At 39.1% G+C, this 11,079-nt stretch overlaps 3 protein-coding genes across 3 annotated transcripts; all 3 read right to left on the bottom strand.

Moving 5' to 3' along the window:
• Positions 1–4,250: 4,250 nt before the first annotated feature.
• On the bottom strand, positions 4,251–5,187 carry LOC110754874 (chlorophyll a-b binding protein 40, chloroplastic-like). Its single transcript, XM_021955992.2, has one exon. The coding sequence runs from the start codon at positions 5,086–5,088 to the stop codon at positions 4,285–4,287; it is 804 nt and encodes a 267-aa protein (XP_021811684.1). The 5' UTR covers positions 5,089–5,187; the 3' UTR covers positions 4,251–4,284.
• A 1,285-nt stretch (positions 5,188–6,472) lies between these two features.
• On the bottom strand, positions 6,473–7,342 carry LOC110754873 (chlorophyll a-b binding protein of LHCII type 1). The gene has a single exon (XM_088250968.1). The coding sequence runs from the start codon at positions 6,995–6,997 to the stop codon at positions 6,512–6,514; it is 486 nt and encodes a 161-aa protein (XP_088107094.1). The 5' UTR covers positions 6,998–7,342; the 3' UTR covers positions 6,473–6,511.
• Positions 7,343–8,064: 722 nt separating this feature from the next.
• LOC110754869 (uncharacterized) lies at positions 8,065–9,987 on the bottom strand. Its single transcript, XM_021955990.2, has 2 exons — positions 9,843–9,987; positions 8,065–8,749 (listed from the first exon to the last, which is right to left on the bottom strand). The coding sequence occupies exon 2, from the start codon at positions 8,723–8,725 to the stop codon at positions 8,201–8,203; it is 525 nt and encodes a 174-aa protein (XP_021811682.1). The 5' UTR covers positions 8,726–8,749; positions 9,843–9,987; the 3' UTR covers positions 8,065–8,200.
• Positions 9,988–11,079: the final 1,092 nt, after the last annotated feature.

The raw sequence follows: 11,079 nt of genomic DNA on the forward strand, positions 1-11,079 counted from the left end.
GCATTTCCGCCTTTCAGCGCTTTCAAGAAACGAAAGTCGTCACGCCTTCCTATGAAGGCAATAATTCTGGCTTGGGACCGTGAGAGAGACCTCTGCTTGTCGGCACGTCTCTCACTTTGTATCCCGTGACTCACAGGAGCCGAGACATCAGGGCCCACTTTTTTTTATTTTTCTGAGTCCTCGCTCTTTGTGTTTCTGACTCAGTTTCTTTGTTTTATATACTTCCTTCGCTTTTGGGCTTTCCTTTGGGTTGGGCTTTCATTTTGGTTTGTGCGTTTCTTTGGGTTGGATTTCTGCGTGCGTAGGACTGTTGTTAGGGCTTACTGTTCTGCTTGTTTTGTTTTGTTTTGTTTGGTTCAGTTTGGTTTTGTTTTGTTTTGTTTCGTTTTGTTTTGCAGCCGTGTTGTAGTTGTATTTCTTGTTTGTTCTTGTTTTTACTTGCTTTATTCCCTTTATTTCTTGTTATAACATTGTTGATGCCTAAGTTCTTTAACATTGAGGACAATGTTTATTTTTAAGTTTGGGAAGGGATAGCAAGTCTTTTTCGTTTCACTTAAACTCTTGCTTTCTTTTATTTTGTTTTCTTTTCTGTTTTGAATCTTTTTGTTTTCAAGTCACTTTCCGGACATATACGATGAAATGGCATCGTTCTAGCATGATATGTTTGAAACCCTCTATGCACTTGCCATTTGTTTCATAATTCTCCAGTTTAGGGATTTGCATGATCCAAAGAATTGTATCAAGCATGAATTAGACTTGTATAACCATATAATGTGAGCTTTGAGCCTTTTGCTTCAATTCATGAGTGTTATACACATATTCTTATTTTCTTGTCATCCGAGTTGTTGTTTGATCTCATTATTCATTGATTTGGTTGAGCACTTAAAAGTCACTCATTCTTGTGCAATTTGATTACATGACATTTGAGAAATGATATTGAGGCCCTCTTTGGACCGTTTGTGCCTTTCAAGCTAACCGTATGCATGCTTAAGCATGATTTTCCATTGTTAACCACCTTGAGCCTATATGTATGTAAGCCTTTTCTTTCAAGTAACCAATTTTTACTTCTAGCCTTAGCCTGAAAAACAAGAATATACCTTTCTAAGGAACTCATGAGCTTTAATTTAGATATGTTTTTCATGCTAAGTTTGGGAAGGGTTATTACATTTCAAAAAAAAAAAAAAAAAAAAAAAAAAAAAAGAGTACTTCACTCAAAGGGTGAAAGAAAAGAGAAAAGTTGTGGTTAAGTGGCAATGGTTTCAAATCCAATTCCATGTTTCTTGGTTGTTCGAATGGAAGGAAGGAGTGTGAATCATAATTAGTGGAGGTACAAGGCTTTGTGGTCTATTTGATCACCCCTAAAAAAAAAAAAAAAAAAAAAAAAAAAAAAAAAAATTGAAAATCTTAAGCGTGATGTTTCAAAGTCTTTTAGTCAACGATTATATGCTCTTACATTGTGAGTTCCTTGGACTTTGTTGTATCCATATCCTTCATTTCTTACTCACCTTGCACCCTTAGCCCCATTACAACCTATAATAAAGACCTAAATTGATCCTAAATGTCATGTGGTTGATTTGCACACATTTTTCAGCTTTTGAGTGTTTAGCATCCTTCTTGAGATCATATTCATGCATGTTTTTCAGCTTGCTAATTTTGAGTTAAGTCCCTTATGGTTTAACTCTATTCTCATGTCTATTATTGAGTGATGCATTGTAACCCTCTCCCGAGTGATTCATTTGTGAGAGGACAACTTTGGTGAGATTTGAAGTTACATTTATGCTTGGTATGATTTTTTGAAGTTGTGTGAAAACTGAAATTGGAGAATGAGTTTCATTTGGCCATCACACTACTACACTTGAGCATGTTGTGTTCTGAACTTTGCCGCCTTGTGACTAATGTCTAAACTAAGTTTTTCTTGTGAAAATTTTTGAGTCATTTGCATAAGTCACTCTCTCTTTGGAAAGTGTTCGAAAAGTTTTGTTTCGAGTCTTGTTTTAGTTTCTGTTTTGCTCGAGGACTAGCAAAAGATAAGTTTGGGAAGTTTGTTCGGTTCATTTTTACACATGATTTTTCATGTTATTCACCCACTATTTTGAGTTAGTTCTTGACATTTTATAGCTTTTTACTTCCTTTTTGTGTTTTCTTAGATTTTGCCTTGGTTGGGATGAAAATGAGCTAAAAGTGCATTATTAGTTATAAATTCTGTTTTTGTTCATTTTCGTAGGTCAACTTCTTGGCCTGGGATCAACATGCTCTGTTGCTCGGATGAGGTCATGATCTTCATGAGACTTGTTCCAATGGATGTTAACTACAACATATCCAAATTTGAGCTTCATTGGACAAGTATTGCCTATCCAACCAATCCATCATGTTACCACAGTTCTGGAAATCCGGATTTGGCCAGCTTTTACCTCCCTTGTGTCATCTTAACTTCTTGTTACCATAACTCTTGGTAACAAGGAATTACATTTGTAAAATAGATATTTTCTGAGCTTTTGGCATCTTTGTGAAGTCAAAGCTCCATCATGGCAAGGGGACAATGGGCTAAGGCTTTATCAAAGGTGGTAGTTTTATATTAAAAGGTAAAAGCTGGAAAGGAGGAGAGAGGGAGGAGAAGTCAAAATTGCAATCTGATATTGGGAGCCTTTTGATCGTGGGAAATCAGGCTATTCCACATTCTACACAACTTGAGAGCAGCTTTTGGGGGAGCTAAGAGCAAGGAAGGAGAAGGAGGTGCAGCCAAGGAAGAAAGGAGAAGACTTCCACCATTGAAGACTTCAAGCTTTCATCATTTCCAAATCTGTAAACTCCTTCTAGTTATATTTCGAGTTTGTATTTGGAATAAGTATGAGCAACTAAACTCCATAGCTAGGGCTTAGGTTGAAGCCCTAAACATGATTACCTTATTGTTTTGATGCTTGAGTGTATGAATTTCTAGATGTTGTTGATGAACCCCATTCACTAATTGAATTTTATGATATGTGTTTGCTTCCTTTGCTTAATCACCTTAGGTTGTATGCATGTAGCTAAAGTTGAGAAGTTGTGTAAGATAACCAAGAACACAATTTCTAATTAGCAACAAATGATTGAACTTGTTTAAGTGAGCATCATGTGAATTGGTTTCTTGACAACAATTGATGAATTCCAATTCACCAAATTAATCTATCCTTGATGTGTGTTTTCCTTGATTGATTACCTTTGAAAGCATGCTTCTTGAGGTTGTTGGGATTATGTGTATCTTCATGTTTTCCTAAGCAATAGATGGATGGAGTAAGAACCATCCATGTGAATTGGTTTCTTGAATACCTAATGTAAACACCATGCTATTAGGGTTCTTGTGATGTTCATATTCTCTTTGAACTTAATGGGTTTTCCTTGCAATCGAATTGAAGTACGAACCATACCTAGGTTCGGTTATGAGGAGGGCACAAGTATTGTAGCACGAACCATGCACTTTACGTATATTAGAGAGAATCAATGCGTCTTGAGCCACGACCCATGGTCTTGATTGCGAACATCTTCATCAATACATTTAGAGTTCATCACTTGAGTATCCATGAACATGGGTAGAATTGTTTAGGGTGGATTCCGAAACCCTAGTGTTTGTTACATTTTAATTTCACATTTTGATAATTCATCTCTGCCATTCACATTTAAATTCAAAGTCCATTTACTTTCATGCAATAGAAATAGGTCACTTGAACCAAATCAAAAAACCCCCCCAATGTGTGTGTGAGTTGCGTGTTTGACACGTTTTGTGTCTTTGTCACTGAATTTTGTTTGTTTCCGTAATTGTTTTGGACTTTTGGTCCGCGTTGTGTTCTTGCATTTTCTGTGCTGATTCCAACCGTATAAAGAACGTGAATTTTGGATAAACGGTTGGAAAGTTATAGGTCAAAAACTGGACAGAGGTCGAAACTGAAAAACAGAGAAACGAATCTGTCCAAATGGTGATAAACGGGTGATAGAAAGTGCTGTTTGTGTTTTTCTTTGTTTTCTTGTGTTGTTTCATTTCTTTTATCTTCCTTACTTCATTTTTAGTTTCCAATTTGTATTGTGTTTGTGTGTTGTGTAAAATTAGTGTTCTTTACGTACTCAAATTAGAACTTATAGGAAACCGACAAGTTCTTCGTGGGATCGACCCCGTACTTACATAATCTATACTTCATTAGATTCGTGCACTTGCGGGTATTTTTAATTGGTTGTTTGCACATTAATTTGTGTCCTTTTAGGAATGCAACACAAAACCATTAGGAAAAGCACACTTCTCTGTCAATCTCAGGCTCACTTGCCAGGAACAAAGTTTGTGGCGTATGCCCAGGCATTGTTGTTAACAGGGTCAGCCAAGTGGTCAGCCAAGTTCTCGATTGGTCCCTTCCCTGTGACAATGGCCTGCACAAAGAACCCAAACATAGAAAACATGGCTAGTCTTCCATTCTTCAGCTCCTTCACCTTCAGCTCAGCAAAAGCTTCTGGATCTTCTGCAAGACCTAATGGGTCAAAGCTCCCACCTGGGTACAATGGGTCCGTCACCTCACCAAGAGGCCCACCAGCAATTCTGTAACCTTCAACTGCACCCATCAAGATAACTTGTGTAGCCCAAATTGCCAAAATGCTTTGGGCATGGACTAAGCTTGGGTTTCCCAAGTAGTCTAGCCCACCCTCACTGAAGATTTGGGCCCCGGCCTTGAACCAAACAGCTTCTCCAAACTTGACTCCGTTGCGGGACAAGAGTTCGGGGAAAACGCAGCCCAGAGCACCGAGCATGGCCCATCTTGAGTGGATGACCTCGAGCTCACGGTTCTTGGCAAAGGTTTCTGGGTCAGCTGAGAGCCCAGCAGTGTCCCAACCGTAATCGCCGGGGAATTCCCCAGTGAGGTAAGAAGGGGCCTCGCCAGAGAACGGGCCCAAGTATTTGACACGGTCCGGGCCGTACCACGGGCTGCCGGATGAAACATTTTTGGACTTGGATGCGGTTTTGCGCATGGTAACTCGGCCCTCACCAACAATGTTAGAAACAGAGGAACCGAGCTTGACAGCTTGGCCAGCAAGAGAAGGGGAGGAGAGAGCCATTGTTGAAGAAGCCATTTGAGGAAAAATGAAAGTGTATTATTTGTGAAAATCTTCAGTCTCTTAGACAATGTGAGAGGGGCGAGTGCTTATTTTCTTTGGGAAGAAGAGACGTTGGTGGGTATTTGTATAGGTATGGTTCAAAGGGTACTTATCTTTCTGATATCTTCATCTCTTTTCTCATTGGAGAAGACCAAGTTTGAAAATCTCTACCCTTCCAGTTGGCTTGATATGCTCCACTAGTTTTATTACTTCCCAAAACAGAAAGAAAAATTAGTATCAAATTTGGAAATTATATGCTTTGATTTCTAGCCACTACTAGAATTTTGTCCACGCACACTTTCTTAATTTCCTGTTGGCTTGATATGCTCCACTAGCTTTTCTCCAGAAAATAAAAATAAAAATAAAAAAGAGATGAGAAAAATCAAGCTTGGATATTTTATATTACTTCAATCTTTGGCCAATGGAATTTGCCCACGTACACTTTTGGATGAGGGTGATGAGAGAGGAAAAATCTGAGTACTCAAATGAATAATTTAGGGCAACTCTATTTTAACATGATTATGTCTAATTGAAATTGTAGAGAAAATTAGTTCTTTTATTATGTGATCTAATCGAAGAGTGGTCAGTTTAGATGCAATATGAGACTACAGCTGCTCCTCTTACCATGGAGGAGGGTGCTACAAAATGTTGAGGGCATTTCATATTGAAGAGGACGGAAGTCTAGCTTAAGAGTTTAAAAGATGTTGGGCCTCTTCATTCATTACTAATTGATTTTTGGTTGATTGAAAGTTCAAATTCTAACATAATATCATGATAGGCTATTCATGTGCCAGGCCAAACAATCCCACATGTTCCTCAATAAGAATTGTTCACTGATTAAGCACTAAAGACGTGACACGTGAGGGGGCGTGTTGAGAGTATCTCACATCGAAAGATGAAAGTCTATTTTAAGATTTTAAAAGATCTCTTAAGTAATTCCATAACATTCTTGTTTTTATTTATTTAATTGAGTTTCACTTGTAGTAAACTCCATCACACACTGATATTGCATTTTCATGACAAGATGGATTGGCTGTGAAGGTGGTGCAATTTTTATTTATGGCCTTTTACTTTCTATACTTATTTATCACCATTTTTTTGGTATGAATTGGTGAAAACAAATGCCAATTACGAGGCTTTCCTCATTTCTTGCAATTCACAATGTTGATTCATCAAGTTGTCGGAAACTAAGAACATTGAGTTTTTGAAGTAAGGTGAAAAATTCCCATACAAATGTATACTCAAAGAACATTTATCAGATTTGTTCTTATATTCCTCTGCATTGACCACCAAATTTAATCAGAAAAAAAAGAAAAAAGAACACTTAAGAGAAATCCCATTCAAAACAATGGCCCTCACAATTTGTAAAAACGCTTCTCTCTCAAGTTCTCCATGCACCTCACTTTCCAGGAACAAAGTTTGTGGCGTATGAGTATGACCAAGCATTGTTGTTAACAGGATCAGCCAAGTGGTCAGCTAAGTTCTCTGGTCCCTTTCCTGTAACAATGGCCTGCACAAAGAACCCAAACATGGATAACATGGCCAGTCTTCCATTCTTCAGCTCCTTCACCTTCAGCTCAGCAAAAGCTTCTGGATCTTCTGCAAGGCCTAATGGGTCAAAGCTCCCACCTGGGTACAATGGGTCTGTCACCTCACCAAGAGGCCCACCGGCAATTCTGTAGCCTTCTACAGCACCCATCAAGATAACTTGTGTGGCCCAAATTGCCAAAATGCTTTGGGTATGGACTAAGCTTGGGTTTCCCAAGTAGTCTAGCCCACCCTCACTGAAGATTTGGGCCCCGGCCTTGAACCAAACAGCTTCTCCGAACATGACTCCGTTACGAGACAAGAGTTCGGGGAAAACACAGCCCAAAGCGCCGAGCATGGCCCATATTGAATGGATGACCTCAAGCTCACGGTTCTTGGCAAAGGTTTCTGGGTCAGCTGATAGCCCAGCAGTGTCCCAACCATAATCGCCGGGGAATTCTCCAGTGAGGTAAGAAGGGGCCTCGCCAGAGAACGGGCCTCAGTATTTGACACGGTCCGGGCCGTACCATGGGCTGCCGGATGAAACATGTTTGGACTCGGATGTGGTTTTGCGCATTGTAACTCGGCCCTCACCAACAATTTTAGAAACAAAGGAACCGAGCTTGACAGCTTGGCCAGCAAGAGAAGGGGAGGAGAGAGTCATTGTTGAAGAGGCCATTTGAGGTAAAACGAAAGTGTATTGTATTGAGGGTTGCCTTTTAGACAATGTGGGATTGCCAAGTGCCAAGAGCGTTAGAGCTTCTTGTTGTTTGAGTAAGACGGTATATAATCTGTATATTTATAGTGTTGGCGCATGGGGTCCTTATCTAAGTTGTATCTTGTTCTGTTTTCTTATTGGTGAAAATGAAGTTCACAGATTTTCTGTCAATGAATCTCTTCCTTTTCTTCATTCCAGTTGGCTTGCCATGCTCCACTGGTAAATTGTATTCTTCAATCTCTAGCCAATAGAAATTATATTTCTTCCTTATTTCCAGTTGGCTTCATGTGCTCCACTAGCTTGCTCCAAAAACAAGAAAGACACAAGAAAAAAAACCATATATGAGGAAATCAGTTTAGGATATTTGATATGCTTAGATCTCTTTGTCAATTCTTGGTTGCTGTTCTATTTTGGATGTTTGATATGCCCTGACCTGACCAATAGAATATTCCCAAGTACTATCTTGGATGAGAGTTCTAAGAATGTTGGATAAGGTGAGAAGAATCTAACAGTGAGAAATCTCTGTTGGCTTCATCAACTGGAAGCCCAAAATGAATGACTTATGCCCTTGATTTGTATACCAGAGGGTATAGATACAGATCATTAACTAAATCATCTGAATTCTGAATTGATGCATGTAGTTTAACGAATGGGGTCTATGAAACTCATGGTCATCATAAATAAAAACAAAATAATACCATTCAGACTGAGGCCAAATAAAAAAAGAAAATACCATTCAGATTGAGAATTCAATATAGCTGTCAATCATGTCGAAAGAAAAAACTGTGTAACCTAACATGAATTATACATAATCTATAATGTCCAGAGCAGTCCAACTCCGATTTAAGAGAATTCATGAATCCATTGCTTTGGTGTTGAAGATTTGAATATTCGGAGAAGCAATGCCCTCTCCCTTCTGCCTAGCTTCTTTGCACCATAACCCCGGAAAACACCAAGCTTAAGTGCTTTTTGCCCTTCTTCCAGACTTCTTTTTCTCACAGCCATCAGTAAATCTGTTCCTTGGGAACTAAAGTTCTCTTCTTTCCCACTTTCACATTTCTCTTTGTCCACTACAGTTGAACTTGCACCATCATCTGCCAATTTTTCCGACTGATGTTTCTTGTCTTCATCAGTCTCAGCTCCTTCTCCACGGACGCTCTCATAACCATCAGGGCTATTGCTTCCCCACCATTTATTGGATGCAGTGGATAAGCCATCAGATGGGAATCCATGTTTAAATTCATCATAGGTTGTATTTCCTTTAGTCAAGCTTAAGGTGAGTATATTCTGGGGACGTCCAGTCTGAACATTCTTGCTTCCTTGCTGCTGCGCAGGAGGAGAAACTGCGATGCCTTGTGATTTCGCCATTTCACTATCTGGGTGTTGAGATCACTGCATTCCAAAAGTTAAAAGGAGTAAGATGAATGAGAAGGACGAAGAAACAAACGCTCTTTTTCAGTAACCAAGAAAAGAAATTAAAGCCCTTTTTGAATTTAAAAAAAAGGAAAATAGCTCTTTTGCACAAAACTTTAAGGCAATAAGCAACCGAAAATCCTACTGTCAGGCAAAATGTGGTATGTTATCACAGCTATGAAGTTAATTGCAGAAATAGCATCCATCAAGGATAAGTTACAGATGGGAATAACTCAAAAGAACAATGAAAGAAGAAAGATTTTTTTTTCCAGGGAACATCAAAGATGAGTCAAAGAATTTGACAGGTAAATGACTAAGAGGAATGCACCACCAGGGATCCATACACTAGTCAGACTCTGCTTAATACATATTCAATCCCGTATTAACATCTAAAGCTGAAGCCTTTCTGATGATTCATTAATGTTCTAAACGCGGGATTTTGAAGCATATCCAAAAATTTCCTTCTTTTAATCCTCAAGCCCAAATAAAATAAGCTCTTCCATATAAATAAGCTCTTCCGTATAAATGCAAAAGTATCTGCACAAGTAGTGTCTTTGACCAAATAGGAGAAATAGCAACCAAAAATCTAGCTGAAACTCGGCCAAGATCCGAACTTTGTGCCCCAATCTTTGGCATACAAACCTAGTTTCTCGTATCTTCAGAAGACCTTTCAATCTCGTGTGCGGAAGATCATAAGAATTTGAAGTAATTTTTGAAAAATGAATCATTATTGTTAAAGCGGCATTTTCTTCTCTACAGAAACACTTGAACACACACCCATCAAATGAATTACTTAAAAATGCTAATACGCATTTCTTTCTAGATGGATTGTGACCTTATGGAAGTACATTTCTAGCTTCCGGAAGCAAGAAAAGGTAATTCCAAAACGACATAGCTAAACGTTTAACATGACGGGGCAGCAAAACGACATTTCCCGAACCAATTTCCATTCTTTTCCCAGAATTTTCACTGTCCTTGTTTCTTTTCTACCCTCGTTTCCCGGAAACCAAACAGAAGGCAAGACATCAAACACAACATAAATAAATATACATGAGAGATAGAGAGAGAGTACCGAGAGCAGAAGCGGCATGTCAGCAGGGAAGAAGATGTAATTCGATACTTGATGGGGGAAGAGAGAGAGAGAGAGAGAGAGAGATTGGGCTGGTTCTTAACTCTCGAAGCCGGGAAGGCGTTTGGTAATTGCAGTTTGCAACTTGAATTTTGGATTTTCTTTTCGAACCAACAAAAAAGACAGAATTTTGTGTTTTTTTCGGTTTTACAATTTTCCACAGTTCCAGCACACGCCCAGGCAAGGCCACGGCCAACACGTGGCAAGATCGAGTTAGTTGAATCTAGTTTTTTTTTTTCCTAGAAAATTAGTTAAATAACCATTCCTAGACGTACTTCTATAAAGAAACCCTACACCATTGAATGTATATAAACACACCCAAAATAAACCCAAAAATTGACAGCTATCGATTTCTTAAATTCAACAGCTATGTTTTATTACTATTTTGCCCTTTTGCTACCAGCATCTCGAACTTTCTTCTTCTTCTTCAACAATGGCGAGGTTCATCGAGCTCTGCTTCTAGCTTTTCTCCTAGTCCAACTTCGACTTCTCCAACACAGCCCTCGTTGATGCCATTGCCTCAACCCGCTGTCGATTCACCTTTGCCCAGAACTCCATTGCCGATTTCCCTTCCTCCATCTCCGTCGGATGCTCCAGTTAACGCACCACATCCTTCTTCACCTCCGACGCCACCGCCATTATCTCTGTTGGCCAATGACAAGCCTCCAGTTCCTTCTCTGGCGCTATAAAATCCGAGCGACATCAACCACAGCAACCTCGGACGGAGATGAAGTTAAGAACTCCTCTGGGGAAATGAGCTTGGCAAAGAAGGCATAGATCATACCTGGAATGATTGTTGGATAACATTCGTTGATCTCAGTACGGATACGCTGCCAAGAGAGAGATTCTCTGAAGAACTACTCATAGTCTCTCATACACAAAAGCTCTTAGAGGTTACTGTCAAAATTTTAATTTCTCGTATCTTTTGTTGTTGTTAATTTCTGTGTTTGCTTAGTGTATGATTGAATTGAGGTTTTGGCGATGGTGATACGGTGATTTCAGTTTCGGTTTGGTTGTGAATTTGCTCTTGTGCTTTGGTTTGAGCTGTGGTTACAAATTTGTGATATTTGATTCGGTTATCATATTAATTGAGGTATGTTTTTTCAATTGAATATGAGTATATTCATGTTTTTTCTGTTTATGCACTATTGGTTTTGAGTCGACTATAATTTGCTGTTAG

Source organism: Prunus avium, chromosome 3 (assembly GCF_965620075.1).
Source record: "Prunus avium chromosome 3, drPruAviu1.hap1.1, whole genome shotgun sequence".
NCBI classification, from domain to species: domain Eukaryota; kingdom Viridiplantae; phylum Streptophyta; class Magnoliopsida; order Rosales; family Rosaceae; genus Prunus; species Prunus avium.

What these genes read in the sequence shown, in the direction of transcription:
- LOC110754874 (XM_021955992.2), bottom strand. Translation starts at nt 5,088, where the DNA reads ATGGCTTCTTCAACAATGGCTCTCTCCTCCCCTTCTCTTGCTGGCCAA.
- LOC110754873 (XM_088250968.1), bottom strand. Translation starts at nt 6,997, where the DNA reads ATGCTCGGCGCTTTGGGCTGTGTTTTCCCCGAACTCTTGTCTCGTAAC.
- LOC110754869 (XM_021955990.2), bottom strand. Translation starts at nt 8,725, where the DNA reads ATGGCGAAATCACAAGGCATCGCAGTTTCTCCTCCTGCGCAGCAGCAA.